The sequence below is a fragment of the Pygocentrus nattereri genome, chromosome 26 (assembly GCF_015220715.1).
Source record: "Pygocentrus nattereri isolate fPygNat1 chromosome 26, fPygNat1.pri, whole genome shotgun sequence".
Taxonomy (NCBI): Eukaryota; Metazoa; Chordata; class Actinopteri; order Characiformes; family Serrasalmidae; genus Pygocentrus; species Pygocentrus nattereri.
The window spans coordinates 22,238,955-22,262,259 of NC_051236.1; the positions used below are offsets into that span (position 1 = coordinate 22,238,955).

The window sequence follows — 23,305 nt, forward strand, 5'->3', positions numbered from 1 at the left end:
AGACCACCGAAATTGTCAGCATCAGACAAAGAGTACTCAAAGATTTCTTCTTTAAGAGAGAGGAGAAAAATCAAGCTCCACTCTTGCTTCAGATCTGAAAAAAAACACAAGTGTTTCTGTCCATCCTTCCACTGTGAGAAGACAATTCAACACTATGAGTCTGAAAAGAACAACGGACTGACCACCCCAAATGCCAGACTTCAACATCATTGCATGTGTTGACGATTACTTGGACTGTAAGACTCAGACAACCAGGCAACCAAGTTCAAAGACTGATCTCTGGAGGTGTGGAAAAATATTCCTGCAGATCTCTTTTAAAAACTAGATTAGAAACCAAGACTGGTGCAAAGAATGGAATCTGTAATAAAGGCAATGGGTGGACACATTAAATACTGAAACTGATATTCTATTAGTTGTTGAGTATTCTGTATAATGTCTGTTAAATATATGTTGTCTGCTTTTTTCCTGATTAAAAGTAAAATGGTGGTCTCTGACATATGTGAAAATCTACACCATTTGTGTGAATAACTGTTTCAGAGATTTGCTTGCATTGTGTTTTTCATAGATAATCAAGATTATGTAATGTTGCATTGTTTGAATGCAAACACACTTATAAGTAATCAGTTAGCCTGGCCACTTTGTACAACTCTAAATGCTGTTTAGGATTAGTTTTCAAATCTGGGTATGTTATTTAAGTGTAACCTAGATGAAACCATTCTGCTGTTCTAATATATGTTAGTTTTAAGTTTTAACAGCTACTAGCTCCTAATTGCAGTAATGTTATTAGTCATTGTTATTCACTCCCTCTCAGAATTGAGAGGAAAGAGGAGAGGATAAGTGGGTGACACAGAAAAGAGATTTTTTTTAAACTTATTTATTTATTTTAGCAGAGAGGGACACTGCATTGAGACTGTAGAGTTGGAGCAGAAATAGCTGGAGTTGATTTAAAGCACAAGTGTGTGTCTGTGTGTCTGTGTGTCTGTGTGTGTGTGTGTGTGTGTGTGTGTGTGTGTGTGTGTGTGTGTGTGTTTCTCTTCACAGCATTTAGAGTTTGCAAATTTAGACTTGCAAGACTAATTTAGAATTATAAGACTAAGGCTTAAATTTGAAATAAAAACTTTTTAATTACGTTTTAATTACATTGTAATTAACAAGACACTGTATTATCACTACTTAAAAGCAACATGCCAGTGATTTATCTATGAGATTTTTCATGTAGCCGATAAATCTATGGGATCTTAAAAATGATGGTTTAATGAACAATATACTTTTTGTATTATCACTTTTTTCATTTCATCAGAAAATTATGAAAATAGAATCTTTGTCATAATCACTGGTTGTGATAAAATAACACAAAATGGTATCACGTGATAAAAAAATAATACAATATGTGTTATTTTAACAGATTTGTTTGCGAGCAGCCTTGTATCAGGCTCTTTGGTTGGCTTACCTGTGACACAGCGGCGCATGTCTGGACCCAGCGCTGCGTCATCAGGGCAGGCACAGGTGTACTTGGGTGAATGCTCGGTGATCTGAGGAGCTCTGAGGCACAGGTACTCACAGCCTCCGTTGGGTAGACTTCCCATGTTACAGCTGTCTGGAGCTGGGAGGGAAAAATACAGAGCTTATGCTAATTATATTAGCTATGGGAACTGTGTACTCAGCACTGTTAGCATAAGAGAGTAAGTACATCTTTAAACATCAGCATAAGAGGGCTGGTAGGAGAAAATATAGATGCTACTGTTACCACAAGCAGTTTGCACTGTAGGATTGCAATTCAGCCTCTAAATGTTCTCAGCAACCCGTTTGAGATACAACTGACCCTTCGGAGAGCTCCTTATTCTTTTAACAGGGCTCTCAGGACTAGGTTACAACAAAGACGCTTTCATCTGCACAAAGAGATGTAGCAGGGTTCTTCTGCTTAGAAAGCAGTTAAATATAATCAGGCAGAGGGATTATGCAAAATCCACAGAGAAGGTGAATAAATGAAGAGATTCCATCTATAACCATCTGCTTCATAGCATTCAAAATGTGAAAACAGAAAACATTCACACCCTCCCTCAGCACTGATATACCAACATACAGAGGCACACACACACACACACACACACACACACACACACACACACACACACACCCTGTCACACGAAAACATTCTGTACCATCAAATTGCGAGAGAAAGTAAGGGATAAAAAAGAAAAAGACACTGCAAACAGTGGAGGTTCATATACAGAATATAAAAACAGCAAATTCCCCTTTATCCACAAAAGGAGAGGACAAAGTCCAAGGATTATTTTATTTCGACTGGAACATTCCCTCTGAAATGGGCACTGTGCGCTTTCTTATTGAGCAATATTTCACTTTATCCCTGCTTCTCATGAAGTATATTCAGTGTACAGGTTATGGTTTGCAGAGGTTCATGAATATTACACTCTGATCTACTGGAGACACTCACAGGCTGAATTTTATTCCTCACACATTCTTGCTTAGCATTACTTTCCTGCTATTCTTGAAATATTTAGGACATCATTTCATTTCTTTTGAAAAAACAAAGCTCATTTATGAATGAAAGTGGCTCCTGTACACTACCACACTGCACACACTGCTTTCTGATTCTTACACATTTGCTGTGGATTAAATGCATATCAAGAGTAAAAAGCAATGGCAGAATTATACTGGACAGAAAATAGTTCATTAGGTAAACAATGTAAAACTCTTTGAAAGTTAAGAGCTGCCTGTATACAGTGAGACAGACCTTGGGGCTGCCGGAGCTCATGAAACACCACCACATCCAGTGGGTTGTTGAGGTGCTGTGCTAGCATTACCACATCGTGCCCTGTCAACCGATTGACGCTGTAGATGGCTTCATCCTCCAGGTCCGTCCAGTACACTCGGTCCTGGAAAAAACAAAACAGACTCAGTGCTGGACAGAAAATGACTATATTTGAGAAATCAGGTAAAGCCTCTTTTATAAAACATTTATCTTAAAGAAGAAAAAACTGGCATTAAATCAACAGCTAGCAAGAGAAAAATGTAAACATCTCTGTGGTCTGATTGTGAGTTTATCCACTGCACATTCAAAAACCATAACTGATTCAACCAGCAAGACTAAGAGTTTAAGTTTATTTTCCACCTGTTTAAGAGACAAATGGAGGTGTCATGATAAACAATGTTTTATTTCACTCTAAAGCATCCAACTTTCTCGCTAGTTAGGTTAACCTGGCCTTCGGTGTTGTGTGCACATATGCACAAAATTGTCTACTTTTAAACAGAAGTATGTATAAAGTCAACTGAAGCTTTTTCCCTTTAGAACAGTAACTTATGCATCAACCACCTAGTTTACTGATTATGCTATTTTCTGCATTCATGCATTCATAAAATGTCTACAAGTACACTGAACACTGTGTAGAATCAAACAAAGTGTATATTTGTCTACTGAGTCTGAAAATATCACAAATAAGCAAAAACACTTATGGAGGCTAGCACAAGCTTCCTAACTAGCTAATGTCACCTTGGCAAACAAAGTAATACCATATTCTAGTCTACACTAGTGTATGTATTGGCCATGTATTAGTGTTGGCCTGGCTTTAGCTGCAAGTGTAAGCAAACATTAAATGTTACCCATAATGTAATGCCCTGTTGGTACCAATCTTGAACAGGTTCATAAACATATCAATAAATAAATAAATAAATAAAAAACAGGAACATACAACTGGGACCTTTGGTATTGGACTGATCGCCAATGGAAATAAATCACAGTTCCAGCTTTGTTCAGTGAAAGAATTGTGATTATTTTCACAGACACAACAACCACAAACACTTTGACAAAAATCATAACTGCAATCAATCGGTATAGCACCTGCATAGCACGGTGCACCCAAAACACTCAACCCAAGCAGTGTACCTTTAGATGGCAGGTACACTCACAGCAAACATTAATATTCCTGTGAATTACACTTTTTGATGAGCAGTGATTTGATAAAGTAAAAATGCTTGATCACATCTTAATGAAATTCATTAATTGTGGTCTTTTGCAACAGATTAGCCAAAGGCAAAAGCTGCCACTTCAATTCAGATTAGACAAATTGTAGGTGTTTTTCAACAGTGTGGGCACAGATACCTTGTGTAGGAACATAAGAGTGCAGACAGGATAGAATGGACAGGCTTATGGGGAAGGAAAGCAGAGAAAATGATGAGAATGCAAGCACCTGGCACAAGCTGCTAGAATCAGAGAGAAAACATAATACAGAAGGACATGGAGGGACTCAAAATTAATAAGAGGAATGTGTGTGTGTGTGTGTGAGATGGTGAGGAGTTGTGTGCATGTCTCAATGAGTGTGAGAGAGAAAGAGACAGGACTCAGTGAAAAATCATTTTGATCACGCCGCAGGTTTTTCGTCAACCTAATTAGAGCTTACGCTGTTATCTCTTACTCGTGTCTACGAGAGTCGCACATGCCTGTCTGAGAAACAACACCTCCTCCACCATTCTCTCCTACTTGGTCTCTCTCTCTCTCTCTCACTTCTGAACACCCCATATCAGCCTATCCAGCAATACCACAAACCAGTGCACAGACAGGGCCGTTACTATGACTACCAGACATTCACACTGTTTTCCCCCCCCGCGGATTTGGAAGTAGATGATCCGGGTAGGCTGAGGGAGTATGAATGAAAACAAGGCTGGGAGACACACTCTCGCTCAGGACGCTCAGAGTCGCTGCATTAGAAGTTGTTTACCAGGGGCAGCTTTTTCAAAGGTCAGCCCTGTGCCTCCCTCTGGAGCTTCAGCAGGTGCTGATCTCTGTGACTTATCAGCAGGACTCACCCTTCTGCTCTCTTCATCACACTTCAAATGCAGTCCTGCTCTACCACTGAGAAAAAGAAAAACATTTCTCATCCTCCCATGACAGCAGGATTAACCTTTGCTGAGAAAGTAAGTTTGTAATTAAGATCCACAACCTGCAGTTTCGCTCCTCTAATGAAATGAGAGTTTTCCTTCAGTTCTTTATTTTATAAAAGGTTTGGCTTGGTTTGAGAAACAAGCCCTGTGGGTGGTCCCCAAATAAGAAATAGTGGTAATCTGCATGTTTGAGATGTCGTCCAACATTACTGGTTCTGCATAACAGAAGTGCAACAGCTGAAAGATACTTAAAGTCTCAAATGCAAACCACCCCATACCAATTTAAAGAGAGATACAGTATATCTTTTAAGAAAGGTAAAACTCAAATGTTCTGTATGTTGTTACGGTCATATCAAAACCATGTAGCCTTTTTGTTTTGTTTTTTTATTTGTTTGTACAGTAGCACACGTCCAAGTCCAAGACCAACCATTGTGTAGGTCATGTAGCCTTACAAACAGTACTCTACAGTAAAGTGTTCCCAAAAAAATGATTAAAAGTCACTAATAGATAGACAGCACTTAAAGCTTTCAACTTTGAGAGAAAATCAAGCTCCTCTCTTCCTTCAGATCTGAAAACATCCATAGGTGTTTCTGTTCATCCTTCCATTTTGAGAAGATATCTCAGCATTATGGGTCTGAATGTGTAGCTGTCAAGAAGCTTTCATGAGAAAAGAAAACAGACAAATAAGAAGAAAAAGTGCAAATTAAACAAAGACGTTACTGGTGTTCTCACAACGAACTGACCACCCCAGAGCCAAGACCTAAATACCACTGAAGTCAACCAACTTCTAAGACTGAACTTCTGTGACCAAGTGTATATATGTATGCTTTTTCACGTGACATTGAAAAATATTATAACTTATTACATGGAAATGAAATGAAATAAATGAAGATTGGTCTTTGAGTTTTGCACAGTACTGTGCACATCTGAAAATGCCAGTTGTGTTATGTAAACATTTTATGATAAATGGATCACTGGAAATGGTCCAAAAATGACTTGGAATAAAATCTCATTCCATAGAGAAATCATATATTAAAGTCTCATTATATTAAATTTTTCCTTCTGCTGTTAAGTTAGTGTTTTAGATATACAAGGTTTTGTTATGACAGTGACAATGTTTTACTACCTAAAAATAGAATGTGTAGCAACAGCATGTTAATGAAGTTAAAACGGAAAGAGGTTGCTTTTGCAGCTCAAGCTTAAAAAACTTCCAAAAATGCAGAATGTGAACCAAACGTAGACTTGAACACCTACGATAGCATCTATTTTTGACAGTGGACTCAAACTCAGCCCACCAGTGATTCTTACTCTCATCTGTATAACACTACAAAGAAAATGAAAGGCTGTTGAAAGAAGCAGGAAACTATCATCAGAATCTCTCCATACAGCTGCAGATATTCCAACAGCATTTGAGCACGACCCAGTGGAGAACTTTAGCAGTAGTTTAGGAGCAGCCTCAGGGGTGCATCAGCAGCGTGGCATCTCATTTCTCAAGTATGAAGGACAAAAGTTAAAGAAACAGAGGAAAACACATTGTTTCCTCTTTGCGGGGCTTGCCCCCTGGGTGCCCCTGTGCTGAGCTGGTTCATCAACTGGCCTGTCTGGGGCAGAGGGTGATGTATGACCTGGGCTTGGTCCTGCTGCACAGCTTCTCTGGACCTGCCTGCCTGTAAAGGCTTTTTAATTTGGTTTGTGTCTTTAGCTGCTGCCAGCAACCCAGGGCCATTCATCTACTGGGCTGTGGTGCTCTCCCAGCGAGCAGCAACATTTCTAACCACTGCATGCTGTTCATAAGGAGATATGTACGTGTATGTGAGTGTGTATGTGTGTGTGAGTGTGTCAGTACATATGGATACTTTGTGTTTGAAGGATAGCAAGCAAGAGAATGATGAGAGACAGATAGAGAGACAGAGAGAGAGAGAGACATGCAGACAGAGAGGCTGAGAAACAGAGGGCCTGAATTTTGCATCAATTGCAGGCACAAAACATGCATGAAACTGGCAGGCAAACCTAAATTTGCATGTTTATATGTAAATTGCACTTCTCTTCTTCATGGATATGCATGTTGAGGGGAGGCAAAAGTCACTAAAGATATTATACATGTAGCTAATTACATATTCCATTCGATTTTTGAGCAACTTCCAGTGCTGGGTTTTTCCAACACCTTCTAAAACTAGGCGGAAATTTGCGTTGAGGTCTCAAAAGATGTGTTCTTGAGAGACTTCCTTTAACAATGGCAGCATACAGAAAGGTTGGACGGAGACATGAGCCTCCAACATGTGCTGAAAGAATGTTTACCTTCAGAATAACACTTTACACTCTCAGGACTAATGGCCTGGCTTAAGCATTTATCCTAAGTTAAATGCTTTAGGGTTACAGCTTAGAATGTAGATTTACCTTTTGCAACTGTCAAATTTTCAGTGCTGAAACTAAAATTAATTTACAATTATAGTTTCATTTTTTGAGTTTCCACTCAATAATTTCCCTGAAGAGATTTTATGAAGCTCACTTAAAACCAAAGGTCAAAATTCATTCAAGATCTTTTACACAAGTGAACCCAGATATACATACGTGAAAAGATGTGGCACAAAATATATTATGATATGGTCACAATATGAGCATATGAGCCGAACAATTAATCAATTTTATATTAATATTGCAATTTTAAAGAGTTTTAATGTTACATGACATTCAGCATTGTCTTAGTAAGTATCAAATAACAGAGCTTGTCAACTGACAGCCTTGTTTTGTGACAGTCTTGTTGGCAAAAAAAAAATCCTGGAGTTTAATTTACAGAAAATAATCACATTTAACTTGCAATTGCAATATTGGTAAGAAAACTCACAATTAGATATTTTCCCCCAATCATTCAGCCCTTGCTTACAGACCTTGCTATCGTTTCACCAACACTGTTTTCTTGGCCAGAGCAGAACTACATCCCGGCAGAACTTCATTCATTTACACTGCTAACATTTCATTACTAAACATTCATTTTCTGTTTAGTCTCAAGATTCTTGACAGCTCCATTATTCCACTGTGCCTTATGAGAAAACAGTTGGCGGTTTTCTATACATTCATAACATTGCAGCACTACTAGCAGCCCAACTCCTGAACCAGCAACCCATTATATTTAGTTTACCAATAAAATATACCAAACCTTTCAAGGACAGAAATTCTCAGGTCACACTGTCACACTGCTCGGCTGTTTATATTCAGATTCATGTAATCAGACACTCAGCTCAGTCTGTGTTGTTCTTGTATCTTGTAAAACAGAAAATTGGATAACAGCTTGATCAGAAACAGCTACAGGTCCAGGCATCATTTACTACCATCTTTTGAGCTCTGAGCTGTGTAAGCACCTCCAACGTAGTGCAAGAACCAATGGGCTTCAACAAGAATGGCTGAAGCTGACAAGCCACTTTGCTTATTATATTCACAAGGCCTAGCCCATCTGCCTGAAATGGAGCTTCTTCTTTCAGGCCTGACTAAAGGAAATGCACCATCTGTCTCTGAATACCCATCACCAGGCCTTTCAGAGGCATCACAACCAGTTTGCTTAATATAAGCTATCATCCTCTGCAGATAGCTTCCTTTAGGTGAAATGTCTATTTGACAGCCTGGAATATGAATTTACATATACACCCAATACTGAGAAAGAATGTGAAAGATAAGCTCCAGTAAAATTAATGCACTGATTTTGGATATGGAACTGTTCACTACTCTTTTTATGATTTAGATTGGGTATATATGTCTCTAATAGTCAAATGACTTACCTCAAACAGGGTGAGGGCAAATGGGTGACCCAAATGGTCCATAGAGGAGAGTAGAACTCTGCGGTTGTCTCCATTGAGATCCACACTGGAGATAAGATGGAGCTTAGAGTCTACCCAGTACAGACGTCTGCTAGACAAATCTGTTAGGAATATTGAAACAGTATTAAGGATCTATTCAAATCAGACAGACTGAAGAATTCAGATAAAGATTATAATACAGGAATTCAATTTAACACCAAAGTCTTGAAATGGCAAGGGTAGTATATAACATATTTTTATTTTTGTAGCTGACATCTCAAACATAACAATCCAGGACTTCAACTGTGATAAGAATCAGTGGCAAAACACACACACACACACACACACACACACACACACTATAAAAATACATACAAGCTCAAAGAAAAGAGAATTACTTTTCTTATTATTACTGTACTTTTCCTTTGAACCAACTATTTGTTTTCATACAGACACTGCAACAGTGAATTTCACACTTTCCCTGGCATCTCTTTTTTATCCATCTGACATGACTGCTTTTTCAAGAAGCCTCCTGCTTTAGAGAGTCAGAGAAATGATGAAAATATTGACAGCACTACTTGTGCAATTCCATTTAGTTTTTCTTAAACTGGCTGGTGATTGATGAAAAACTGAGACGGCAAATGATTCAAAGCCTTGTTGGCCACTGGAGATTGCTTCTTATTATTAGCGTTCTTTTCTTCTCTTTTTTGTGCCAGACTTCTGTCATCTCTGTTTAGTTTATTGTTTCTCTCTCTCTCTCTCTCTCTCTCTCTTCTTAAAAAACATGGATGCAGCACTGAAATTAAAATGTTTATTTTTTTACACTTCATTGCCAAAATGAGCAAAAAAACTAGGACTAGTTTGCAAAAACAAGTTTTGCATAGTATGCAAATTAGTCTGAAATCCAATATGGTTGAAGTACTTGGTCCTTAAGGCTTTTTTGGCACAAGTAAAGGATTTTGACTATACAATTCAAGATTTAAAAGATCAAATGATGAAAATGTTAAATAATGTGCTATATTTTCACCACCAGACTGATCTGGGGCACTTAATTTGCCTGAATTGTGGTGGAGATATTGTAACTTTCAAATATGGTGCCTGTACACCATTTTAGAAATGTAAAATTTGCGACAGATAGACAGACGGATACATTAACAACTAAGATTACTACAGGACAGTTATGTTTTATGCAGGGCCCCCTAATTAAAGTAACTTAACAAGAACCAGTGCTTTTTTAAATACACTACACGTGTGTGATGTATCCACTATGTGGCTTTATTTGATCTTATCTGCATTGCCTCATCTTCAGGTATTTTTCAGTGGAATCATGCACATATTTTAATATAAAAAAACAATGATGAAATTAAACCCAACATTCATACACCACCCTCTTGTTTACCTAGAGTAATTCCATTGGGCCACTCAATTCTCTCTGAGACCAGCACCTGCCGGTCCACCCCATTCAGCCCAGCCTTCTCAATCTTGGCCTGTGTCCCCCAGTCTGACCAGTACATAAATCTGAAAAGACCAGAAAACTAATAGATATATTTTTACTAAATGTAAAAGTAACACCTGTATATTCTCAACATGGCTATATTTCCTTTTGGCCAACCACTGATTATTACTCGTCAAATAAACTGGACATGTAGACACACCCCTAACTTGCTTACAAAATGCCTGAAAGTCAGTTCAATGAGTAATACATACAGTACTAGTTCATTCAGTTGAGTAGTACACACAGTACTCATTCACTTAAGCTGTAAAATCCCAGAGAGTTACTCATAGCTTCACCATACTTGACTTTACCTATTTAAAGACCATTTTAAAGGCATTTACTGTGATATTTACTGTGATTTATCAGTAAAGTTATTTATGTCTTTTTTGCACACCAGTAAAGGTAATGAGCTTTACTGTCCAGATTAAGAAAGATCAAATCTGACAAAAGTCAAATAAGAACCTTTTTTTTTATATATATATATATATATATATATATATATATATATATATATATATATATATATATATATATATGTACAGCCTGACTAAGACCCTTAATATCTGCTTCAGAAATACAATGAAATGCACTTTAAAACTGAAATTCTCTGTTCAATCCACATTGTATTTAATTTAACAATCTAATTCTTTTCCGCTCATTTGTCAAGACTTGAGGGGAGTTCAGGTAACTATATGCTAATCAAAAAGTGTCTAAGACCTAACTACGTCCAAGAGCAGCAGGCACTTTGTCCACAGGCTGCAATTAGCTTGCATGTAGACCTGCTCTCTGGTGCTCATTTGCATGTGTTTCAGGCTTCTCTACTTCAATAATTTGCTGGAAAGAGGCTCAAGGGGATTGAGCCACCATGATGAAGGAAATAAGTGACTAAGCATTTTAGATGCTCACTGAGAGGAAAGATAGGTGTGTGCTGAAGACATGAGGGTGCAGAATATTTTTAGGGCATGATGAACATTAGGTCAAAGTCTTACATTAGCTTAGTAAGTAGGGTACTAGAGAGAAAGCAAATGGAGATACATTAGTTAAAATAATGATAAATTTGATTTTTTTTTCGTTTTAAGTTTACTGTGTAGATTGTAAAGACTTCAGTTAACAATTCTGGAGTTCTGTCTTTGTTCTGACAGTAAAAAGGGAGATCAATGCATGCTGCTTTAATGCCACACTGTAGCAATAACATTTTTGGCAGTGAAAAGATTTTAAAGCATGGAAGAAGATTCTTCTATTCTCTCACCCTTGTCTTGGGTCAACAGCAATTGCACGTGGTTCATTCAGTTCAGTGTTAATCAACACTTTTCTCTTCTTGCCATCACTAGTTGCAACAGAGATGGTCTTGTGTCCAGAATCAGTCCAGTAGATGTTCTTATGGACCCAATCCACAGCTATACCTTCTGGGGAATGTAGTGCCGTGTCAATAAGTGTATTCTGTTCAGATGAGTTTCTGGCTTTGTTGATATATGCACTAAAAAAGAAAAGAAAACACATATACACAATCAAAAAAAGGTACTAAACTGTTACTGGGGTTTGTCTTCAGTACCATTAGTTAGGGAACATACTGGGACAATATTCCATTGAAATTCTATTTTTTTTTAAGTTGTACTGACTCAATACAACATTTTTTTGGTCGTTTTTAAATGATTCATTTACAAAAAACTAGAATTATGTACTTTTCCCAAGGGAAAAAAAAAATTAAAGGTACACAGTTAGACCTTAAATCTATTGTTTGAGGGTACATTTACATAGTTCCTACCTTGATGAATGAAAAATATACCAGCATAGTAGCTTTTTTTCCTGACAGTGCATGAATCTACAGCTTTTAGATCCAGATGCTACCAATTTGTTCATGACCATTCACAGCATACTGGATGTATCTAACAACCTCTTGGTGAGTAAGTACCTTACAAACATATATACCCAGCTGTTGTTTACATTCATATGCAGGCATCAAACCTACCCAGCACCTGTATATTTCTCAAATAATGTTGGAAGGACAGAATAATGCGATTCACCACTCATATCTGTTCATTTACAGAATGACACATGACTTCACTTTGCAGCATGATGGCAGCTAATGTGAATGACATGCTATGATAAGTCAAGCCACTGCAGTCTGAGGCTCATTACAAAGCAACTCATCATCTTAATGTTACTTGTCACCAGTGGGGCTAGAACTTTGCAACCTGGTAATGTTCCATCTGTGGCTTTTTAAGTGAATGCCTCTTTAACAGATGCTGCACCACATTGGGCAGCAGCTCACAGAATAGGTCTGTCTTTCCTTATCAGGCAGCAAGGCTGTAAGACTCTTTTCAAAGAGGTGCTTCCGCGAATCACAAGGACAGAGGCAGACTTGGTCAGGGAACATTTCTCTTGTGTGCACTCTAGCTTAGCTAAGAACTCTATTATTAGGAGCAGGTGTGCTGGCCCAATTCTAATTCAGCTGACTCAAAGAAAATGCCAAACAAGGAGAAGAGTAAGTAACTGAAAGAAGACTAGAGGGTGATGAAAGTGTTAGGTTACAATGTTCAAAACCTGATAAGCATGCTAAACATGACTGTGTGTATATGGTCATACAAGTTATTCAACAACACACCTTCAGGATTAGGAAACAAGCAAAAAGTATATTTAATAGAAAAATAAAAAGAAGCATCAACAAGTATATATATAAAACCATTTCCTTGGTATTTACTGTGTTTACTTTGCCTTTACTGCAGCTCCCATTCTTTTCAGCAGACTTGCTATCAGAAATCTGCAAGGATATTTTTCTACACCTCCAGCGTTTCAGTTATAGAAGACATACTTTAGATGCAATGGTTCATAAAATCCACATTACATACTAAAACCCAAGTCATGGTCTGCAAGCCACATGCTGCATAATAAAAATTAGTAAACAAGAAAGTTAACTACAATGTGTGTTAAGTGCAGGCAAGTATTTGACAAAGATGAATTATCTGAATAGAAAGAACAGATTGGTTCCCTAATTGCTTGTTATTTTTGGCTTCAGATATTTTGGCTAAAGACCTGCATCACATTGACTGAAAATGATGCTAATCAGAATTAATTAGACCCATGATAACACTGGGATGACCTATAAATCATCTGGAGGCAATACTGATTGCCCACTCCCAAAACAGCATAAAAAGAAACTACCAGAGCAAGTCACAGCATACATGAAGATTCAATGAATATGCTTTTCTAATTTACTACTAATTCAGTTGTCACTCAAGGCAACCTGACTCTGGTTAGACTTCATAATTAAATGGGATAGGTTCAGTGGCCCTCATTTAAAAATGGCCATATTTTGATTGTGATTTGTAATTGCTAATCAGCATATATATCCAAACAAGCACCACCAGAAGCAGTCCCAAACTTCCAAGTGGCAGGGTGTTATAATGGCAGTTTCCTCAAGTCAAAAATCACAAATCATTCTCTTCATGTCAGGATGCACAGAACACCCAACAAAAAAAAAAAACTCAGAATTCTTCATACAGTTCTGAGGCATCAACTGCATTCCCAAGTTTTCTGGAAGTGCTTATGCTAATGAACCGTCTTTCTACCCACAGACTTTCGAAGAGGAAGAGGAGATGAGTAATGGGGCATATTAAAGTGGGGGATAAATTAAAGGCAGCATATGATGTAGCGAAGATGATTTAGTAGAGACTGATGGGACTTAGGGTGACATGGGGAGAGAGACTGGGTCTACATCAAGCAAGGTGAAGAGCACATTTGATGAGTAAACTGTCTGTGCACCAGTGTCACCCAACATGGCATGTAGCTAAACTATTAGAAACATGCTTTTTAAAAATGCCTTTTTAAAGCATTCTGTAAATATATATTTTACTTTTGTCCTTCTAAAAAATCTGACAGCAATTTTAATCAAAACACAAGATTTTAAACACTTTTGGATCAGTGATGCCATATTAATGGACAAGAAAATGAAAAGCAGATGGTTTACTGGACGACTTAAAAGGAGATCCCCCAAGTGACATTTTGTCAGCTACCTGAGCCATGACAAACAAATGTGAGTTTCTCGAAACTAAAATTCCTGTAACCAGCTGACTTAAACAGCCAGCTAATGTTTAAATGGTTGTACCAGTCAAAAATCAGAGGCTGTAGGCATTATTCAGTAGATCACCATTAATTAGTGCATCCAGCTGAGTGTGGGAGGACAAGAGAAAGATACAGAGGTGAGGGAAGAATTGAGAGAGACAGAAAGAGAGTGATAAAGAGAGACAGACAAACAGAGAGAGGGGCAGTGTCTGAATAAGTAATTAAGTGAGTAGTATCCATTAGTCTGTAAGAGAATAAGAGAAGCCTTTTTTCTAAAGACATATGAGAATGCACATCAGCATGGGTCTATATGCACATATGTACACAACTGCAAAAGTTGCATATAACACTGACTGAAAAGCTGTAAGAGAGGCTGCACTGTGTGAAAACTGAGAAGGCTGAAGACTGCTGTGAGGAGGCTTCAGTTTCAGCACTCAGCAGCCAAGCAGCCTCGCTTAGGCCTATCAGGGCGATTAACTCTAATTATAAACTATCATACCCTCGTTAATATTAGACAACTGTCAACCTGCTCATCAGCAGACTGCCAGCGTGTGAGTAAGTTTCTGAATATGTGTGAGAGATGCTTAGAACCAGAGAAATTCACTTTGAGCCAGTGAAATTCAGAGAAAGGCACTTTTGAGGTAAGGACAAAAAAATATTAAAACAACAGAATATTTCTAAAGTTTAGTGATACACAGAAATTAAAATTCTTGGCCAAATGTGAAACCAAAATGCAGGTGGACCACTCACTGGACCTTAAACCGAAGAAAAAAAAATTCTGGGCTGTTTTATTTATGGTTTTAAATAAACTTTTGAATTGCTTTTGAACTGAAGGAAATATGCTTATTTTTGATTAAAACACACTTTCAATCACATACAATATAAAGGAAACCTATTAAAACGTCACTATAATTATTACTGTATGTATGCTACAATATGTATTCTGAATATCAAGTGGGATGTCATGTTTTCAGTAGCATCAATAACATTTTGTTTAGACTGAGTACCAGCATGGGTACGTTTTTAGTACTCGTCGACACCGATTCCGATACCATAACGAGTAATTCACTTAGAATTATGTAGCTGTTAGTGTAAATTAGTTAAACGGTCTAGCCGATTTTAATAAAAATCCATTAGCTAGCTATTTTGTATAAAGAAGAATTGCAGTGGAGAATAGTGGGTTTTGCTCCATGTCAGAAAAGCACTTCTATACAGATTTAAGTGAAGTACATTTCATGATTTTGATACCATGTTTTTCATCTGTGTCTTTCAACAACTATCTAGCAGACTAACTGCAGGAATCACATTCTAGGATAATTTGTCTGAGAAGCTCACTTGTAAAGTTTTATGTCTCGTTGTAGGCAAAGCCCAAGATTTATATGCTCACACTGTATGAAAACGCTTGGTCTGATAACACGCTATGGGAAACACAGCCCCTACAAACATAGTCTCGCTGCCCTATTTTAAAAAGACACTTGTAAAAATAACTATATTAAACTTTATACTTTGCAATCTATTCAGTCAATCAAATTAAAGTTGGCATATACGGACTATGGTACTGCAAATGTTGACTTTTTTGCGTCCCTTGTTAACCTATGCGGTTGTAATTTTGTCGTTTAAAAATGGACTAAAATTGCCCAGTGTATTAATGGCGAGAATATGCCAAGGCAGGATGTCTAAAAGGACCAATGACTTTGTGTCCAACTGCCACTGCATCAGCAACACTTCTCTGTGCAAGCAGAATCTCAAAGCAGATATTGGTACTGCTGCCTGTTTAAGAGGATGAGTATGAATACATGTGCATGGTATCAATATCAGTGTTGATGTATTAAAGTATTCAGTGGTATCAAACCTGTAGTGGAGAGGTTCTAGGGTGCTGTACCTCCTCTGGACATTTAGCATGAACAGCATAGACAGTGATAAATGTTCCATAGCTGTAAATTACGTGTGACACACAATCATACTGTGTCTGCCCCTCTACAGTCTTTAGTCAATTTTTACCTGAAGATCTTGCGATGAAAGAGGTCACACCAGTACATTTTATTGGTGGTGACGTCTACGTCCAGAGCTACAGCATTCTTCAAGGTGGGCACCACCTGGGTATAGTCCCTCCTTACGAGATCAATCCGCCGGATTTCGTGACGGTTGGTGAACATCAGGTATGGGCTCTTGCCTATGGAGAGGACCAGAAGGATAAATCAGACATTAGCCTTGAGTTACAGAGTAACAACAGACATCAGTCTTGAATCACAGAGATGTCAGCAGAGTTTGGAACCTGTTTAGCTGTTGGTGGTACACAGAAGATGGCAAAACAGATACTTCACTGCTTTAAATGGTGCAAGGATGGAAAAAGCCACCACCATCGACAGCATTCCACTTACTACTGCGATTTCCCAACTTTTGCTTTGGACCATGGCAGGGGGAAAATCAATGTAAATTTTAAAAAAAGGCTGCTGAATTCTCATACAACCCCATTTCCAAAAAAGTTGGAGAAAGCCATGTTCATTTGAATGGCTACATATAGATCTGTTTTTAATGGATAATCAACATTTGGCCTGCAATTTCTTTTACTTGGGAACCCCTGCCCTGTATATTTTTCATGTTTATCCTGCTCCTAACACACCTGATCCAAGCCCTTCATTACTTGATGTGGGTGTGCTGAGAACACTACGACTACAAAGGCAAACTCAGCTGAGATCAGGAAATACAACAGACAGAGAAGTCAATTATAATTTTTTTTTTAAATCGGTAAAACAACACACATAGTTTAATATTAACAGATAAAAACTGGATGACTGGACCCTGAAAAGTCCCTTTCTTCAGTGGACTCAAGTCATTCCTACGTTTTCCAGGTTAATGGCCCATGTGTGTTTGTGTTGTGAACAAGCAGTGAACTTGCATCAGATTTTTAGGTCACTGGCCTGTCCCAGAATGTTTGTTTGCGTGTATGTGAGTGCACGACATGCACCTGTAGTGTTTCCAGGCAGCTGGCCTATGGAGTGAGTCAGTGTAAGTGTGTCTACCTCAGGGAAGCCAAGTCAGTGCGGTTTAGTGACTCAGCTGTGCCACCACAAAACATCTCCAACTCCACCGGTTTAACCTTGACAACATTAGCAAGTCCAGTGCTTTCACCTCCACATCAGCAACACTACTGCATTCACCTCCACATCAGCAACACTACTGCATTCACCTCCACATCAGCAACACTACTGCATTCACCTCCACATCAGCAACACTACTGCATTCACCTCCACATCAGCAACACTACTGCATTCACCTCCACATCAGCAACACTACTGCATTCACCTCCACATCAACAACTCTACTGCATTCACCTCCACATCAACAACACTACTGCATTCACTTCCACATCAGCAACACTACTGCATTCACCTCCACATCAGCAACATTACTGCATTCACCTCCACATCAGCAACACTACTGCATTCACCTCCACATCAGCAACACTACTGCATTCACCTCCACATCAGCAACACTACTGCATTCACCTCCACATCAGCAACACTACTGCATTCACCTCCACATCAGCAACACTACTGCATTCACTTCCACATCAGCAACACTACTGCATTCACCTCCACATCAGCAACACTACTGCATTCACCTCCACATCAGCAACATTACTGCATTCACCTCCACATCAGCAACACTACTGCATTCACCTCCACATCAACAACTCTACTGCATTCACCTCCACATCAACAACTCTACTGCATTCACCTCCACATCAGCAACACTACTGCATTCACCTCCACATCAACAACTCTACTGCATTCACCTCCACATCAACAACTCTACTGCATTCACCTCCACATCAACAACTCTACTGCATTCACCTCCACATCAACAACTCTACTGCATTCACCCTCCACATCAACAACACTACTGCATTCACCTCCACATCAACAACTCTACTGCATTCACCTCCACATCAACAACTCTACTGCATTCACCTCCACATCAGCAACACTACTGCATTCACCTCCACATCAGCAACACTACTGCGTTCACCTCCACATCAACAACTCTACTGCATTCACCTCCACATCAGCAACACTACTGCATTCACCTCCACATCGACAACTCTACTGCATTCACCTCCACATCGACAACTCTACTGCATTCACCTCCACATCAACAACTCTACTGCATTCACCTCCACATCAACAACTCTACTGCATTCACCTCCACATCAACAACTCTGCTGCATTCACCTCCACATCAACAACTCTACTGCATTCACCCTCCACATCAACAACACTACTGCATTCACCTCCACATCAACAACTCTACTGCATTCACCTCCACATCAACAACTCTACTGCATTCACCTCCACATCAGCAACACTACTGCATTCACCTCCACATCAGCAACACTACTGCGTTCACCTCCACATCAACAACTCTACTGCATTCACCTCCACATCAGCAACACTACTGCATTCACCTCCACATCGACAACTCTACTGCATTCACCTCCACATCGACAACTCTACTGCATTCACCTCCACATCGACAACTCTACTGCATTCACCTCCACATCGACAACTCTACTGGATTCACCTCCACGTCGACAACTCTACTGGATTCACCTCCACGTCAATAACTCTACTGCATTCACCTCCACATCGACAACTCTACTGGATTCACCTCCACATCGACAACTCTACTGCATTCACCTCCACGTCAATAACTCTACTGCATTCACCTCCACGTCAACAACTCTACTGCAATCACCTCCATAACATCAACAGCAGTACTGCTTTCACCTCCACATCAACAACACTACTGCTTTCACCTCCACATAAACAACTCTACTGCATTCACCTCCATAACATCAACAACTGTACTGCATTCACCTGCACAACATCAAGAACACTACTGCTTTCACCTCCACATAAACAACTCTACTGCATTTACCTCCATATCATCAACAACACTACTGCATTCACCTCCACATCAACAACACTACTGCATTCACCTCCACATCAACAACACTACTGCATTCACCTCCACATCAACAACACTACTGCATTCACCTCCACATCAACAACACTACTGCATTCACCTCCACATCAACAACACTACTGCATTCACCTCCACAACATCAACAACACTACTGCATTCACCTCCACATCAACAACTCTACTGCATTCACCTCCACAACATCAACAACACTACTGCATTCACCTCCACATCAACAACCTCGCTGCTTTCACCTTCACCATATCAACATGGTTCCTCTTTCCATCACCACAGAGGACTCGCACTATTTTTTTCAGAGAGGAAACCCAGCCCCATCCCTCATTTCCCTGCCCTCTACCAAACTTTCATTTGGCTAATAAGCGCTCTATGGCCAGGCTTAATAAGCACTTTATTGCCAGATCTAATGAGTCCTCAAAATGACCAAAATTTTAATAATAGAATTAGAATACTGCCTTCATCACATCCATGTTTCCCATGCCTTCCTCTCTCTCCATCAGTATGTTCCAATAGAATAATGGCACAGGTAGTAATCAGCAGCAGAAGCACAGTGGATGAAGAGCCCTTTTAAGCCCCCTCACTGCTTCTGCTTTGACAATGTGGCAGATGGAGGAAGAAAGAGTGAGACAGGAAGTAAAGGAGCAAGTGAGAGAGAGAGAGAGAGAGAAGGGAAAGAGAGGTGGAAAAGCAGGGAGGCACACAAAATGCTGGAACAATGAATATTCCATCACTACAGGACCAAATTAAACAAAATAACATTTTCTCTAGCAAATATAAAAATATCAGAGAATTAAATCTTACACAACTTGAAGGAAAAAATAAAAAAGAAGATCTGTTACACATATAAGAGGGTTACCACAGTAAGTAATTATAATCAATACAGCCTTGCAACCTCTACAGATAAACACAGGCAGTAGATCTGGTCATACTCCCGTGGAATCTCTGTTGCCAGCTGATAAAGTTATCTTTTACTTCCATGCAGGTGCAGTCACAGTATGTGCCCTAATGATTAACGACAAGCCTACCCAATCACAAGTTGCAAGAAATATTTAAGCTGCATTTTTATTTTGATCTGTGATTGTTATTGGGGCAGTCATGGGCTGGTTAGGGAACCAGCCTCATGACCGAAAGGTTGCTGGTTCGATCCTCAGAGCTGATGGCACATGACTGAGGCATCCTTGAGCAAGACACCTAACCCCCAACTGCTCCCTGGGCACTGCGGATTGGGCTGCCCACCGCTCCGGGCAAGTATGCTCACTGCCCCTAGTGTGTGTGTGCTCACTAGAGTGTATGGGGTGTTTCACGTAACGGATGGTTTAAATGTGGAGGTGAAATTTCCTCGTTGTGGAAATAATGAGGGTCTCTTAATCTTATTGTTATAAATACATTTGTTCCCTGTAGATGATGTGTTAACGTATTTTCACTTCACCATCAAAACTTTTTGCTTATTACAGTAACCAGGCCTGTTAGCTATCATAATATCTGGTGTTATGGGTTATCCATCCATCCATTTTCTAAGCTGCTTCTCCCTAAGGGTCGCGGGGGGGTGCTGGAGCCTATCCCAGCGGTCTATTATTGGTTATCTGCTAGCTAATTTAGTTCAACGTGCTGATTTACAAATAGTAAAATTCTACAATGGCCTGATCTAGTAGCTTTTCAACCCTACCATTTATTTATATTAGAACATCTTACAGTCCATGTAAACAAAACAGATTTTCATTTTCAGAAAGAGAAAGATAGAGACTGAAAGAGTTTGAAGAAGCAAAATGAAAAAGAGGGGGGGAGAAACACAGAGAGAAAGAAAGTGTGTGTGTGTGTGTGAGAGAGAGAGAGAGAGAGAGAGAGAGAGGGGAAAGAGAGAGATTTACAGCAGACATAGCACAATCGTAGGTCAGTATGAAAGTGTGAAGAGCACTCAGGTTTGACAGTGATGGAGAGAGATGAGTGGGGCTGATAGATGGGGCCTCAAACAAACCCCCTCCCCATTTTTCTCCCCGTCTCGTCCCTCCTCACCAAGCTTTCAACATCACTGAGTGTTATGTGGGAAAAGTCGGGCTGGTTTGGCTGGGCTCTCAGGCGCACTGGTGAATGGTCCGGAGCAAGGGGCTAGAGGTCTCCACTCAGATTGTGTCTCCCCTCTACAATAGAGGGGACTTATGGGAGAAAGAACATTTAATTGCCCTTCTCATAAGCCCCTCATGGGCCACTGCACTGCGAGCAAATATTTTCATTTTCAGCCAAAGTCAGGATTCAATCATTTCCCCCATCTGCAGAAGTTGCTGTCATCAATCTGACATCCCTCCTCCAGGATATATAATGTAGCAAAAGGGATATGAGAGAGAGAGAGAGAGAGAGAGAGAGAGAGAGAGAGAGAGAGAGAGAGAGAGAGAGAGAGAGAGAGAGTGAGAGCGAAAGAGAGCAAGCAAGCATGAGAGACTCTCATGTCATTAAATGAGTTAAACAGAACAGTTACATCAATCCAGAGTATCTTCACTGCTAAATAGACTGAATGAAATCATTAAGGAATCGTCTCCAGCTTCCGCACATAATGGCCTCAATGTGATTTATCAAATAAATAAATAAATAAAACACATTTTCAAAGCATTACAGGCAAATCCATTTTTAAATAACCATTTTCAAACAAATTTTATATTGTTATATCTGACTACATATAGTCACATTCTTAGCTCTTAATGCATGGTATTGTATACAGATGTAAGAGATTTTCAAGCATTTCTATCATTTAATTTATCTTAAAATAGTCACACAATTTAAAGCTGTTGTTTTCAAATGATGCAGAAAAAAATTAAATTTAAATAATAATGATTAAAAAAATCCATAGATGCTTTATGCCTAAATGTATGATTTTCTTTTTGGACAGCAACAATACATTACTCGTATATGTAAATGACCTCGGCTCTGGTTGGCTGCCCTGTCTCATTTCAAAACAGTCCAGTTTCAAACACTACTTATAATCAGTGTGAATGGCTGAACTAGTGTAATGTCAATGTTTTGTTTTTCTGACATTACAAAAGCAATAATTAAAAAAAAAACAAAAAAAAAAACAGACATTTCATACATTTGAACTACAAATATATTGGAATCCGCGACCCTGACGGAGAAGCGGCTTAGAAAATGGATGGATGGATGGATGGATGGATATATTGGAATGTGTATTTGGACTGTTTTTGAACTTTTACCAATATGTGCACAAATTGGTAACTTATAACTTATAAAATATGTTTTGTTACATCATCTTAGCATTCCTTTTCACTCGTTGAAGTTTAGACACGTGTCACGATCACAGGTTCATTATCAGGTTAACCTCGTAATCTTAGTTACTATACTTTATTTTTTACCCCAATCTTTTACAAACTCTTATTTTAAAAACATAGTTTTTCAAATCTGGATCCTTTAAAGACGGTCATCCTGCTATTGTGATCACATTTTTTCAGCTCTCTGACCTCCATCTGTGACGTTTTGTCACAAATGATTAATAAACATAAAGATGATCATACAGACTCATATGGAGAACTGTGATACATTGGTTAGGTTATATCTTATCTATAAGCATCCATAAGATGTTTGTCTCCGCCCTCTGACAGATATGGTAAATGACTCAATTTGGTGAAAATCACTGGCTAAACTATGGCTGTTGGTGGGAATGCAGAGAGATGGAAATGGTTTGTGGGTGCTTGAGTGCAGCGTATCCATAAATCTGAAGCTGAGAGACATGGCCTTTTAATAGCTTTCTCAATTTAGACCAGAGATCCAGACAGGAGGAGAGGAGGGTATGGATCAGACATTTCAGTGTAGGTGTGGGTATAGCATAACCCCTCATCCTCACATCCCACTTTACTTATGTTATAACCACTTTATTGATAGGATGCACCCATATTCTTGGTTTTGTCAAGGTGGTTTCTAGGGTTGGGCGGTACGATGTTAATACAGTCTACCACAGTATGTAAAATGATGACTGTAGTTTAAATTGATGACTGTATTTAAAAATGATAACATTTGAAATTCTGATTTCACATCTCAATAGAAAAATAAA

At 39.0% G+C, this 23,305-nt stretch overlaps 1 protein-coding gene across 4 annotated transcripts in view; it reads right to left on the bottom strand.

Annotated features, from left to right (window-relative positions):
- Positions 1-23,305, bottom strand: part of lrp8 (low density lipoprotein receptor-related protein 8, apolipoprotein e receptor) — a 162,299-nt gene that overhangs the window by 13,813 nt on the left and 125,181 nt on the right. For all 4 annotated transcript variants that reach the window (XM_037534911.1, XM_037534909.1, XM_037534910.1 and 1 more), the window contains exons 10-15: positions 16,249-16,420; positions 11,435-11,662; positions 10,090-10,208; positions 8,673-8,812; positions 2,756-2,897; positions 1,451-1,603 (exon numbers count right to left, since the gene is read on the bottom strand). In XM_037534911.1, the coding sequence (XP_037390808.1) occupies positions 1,451-1,603; positions 2,756-2,897; positions 8,673-8,812; positions 10,090-10,208; positions 11,435-11,662; positions 16,249-16,420 (954 nt within the window). The remainder of the gene's footprint in view (positions 1-1,450; positions 1,604-2,755; positions 2,898-8,672; positions 8,813-10,089; positions 10,209-11,434; positions 11,663-16,248; positions 16,421-23,305) is intronic.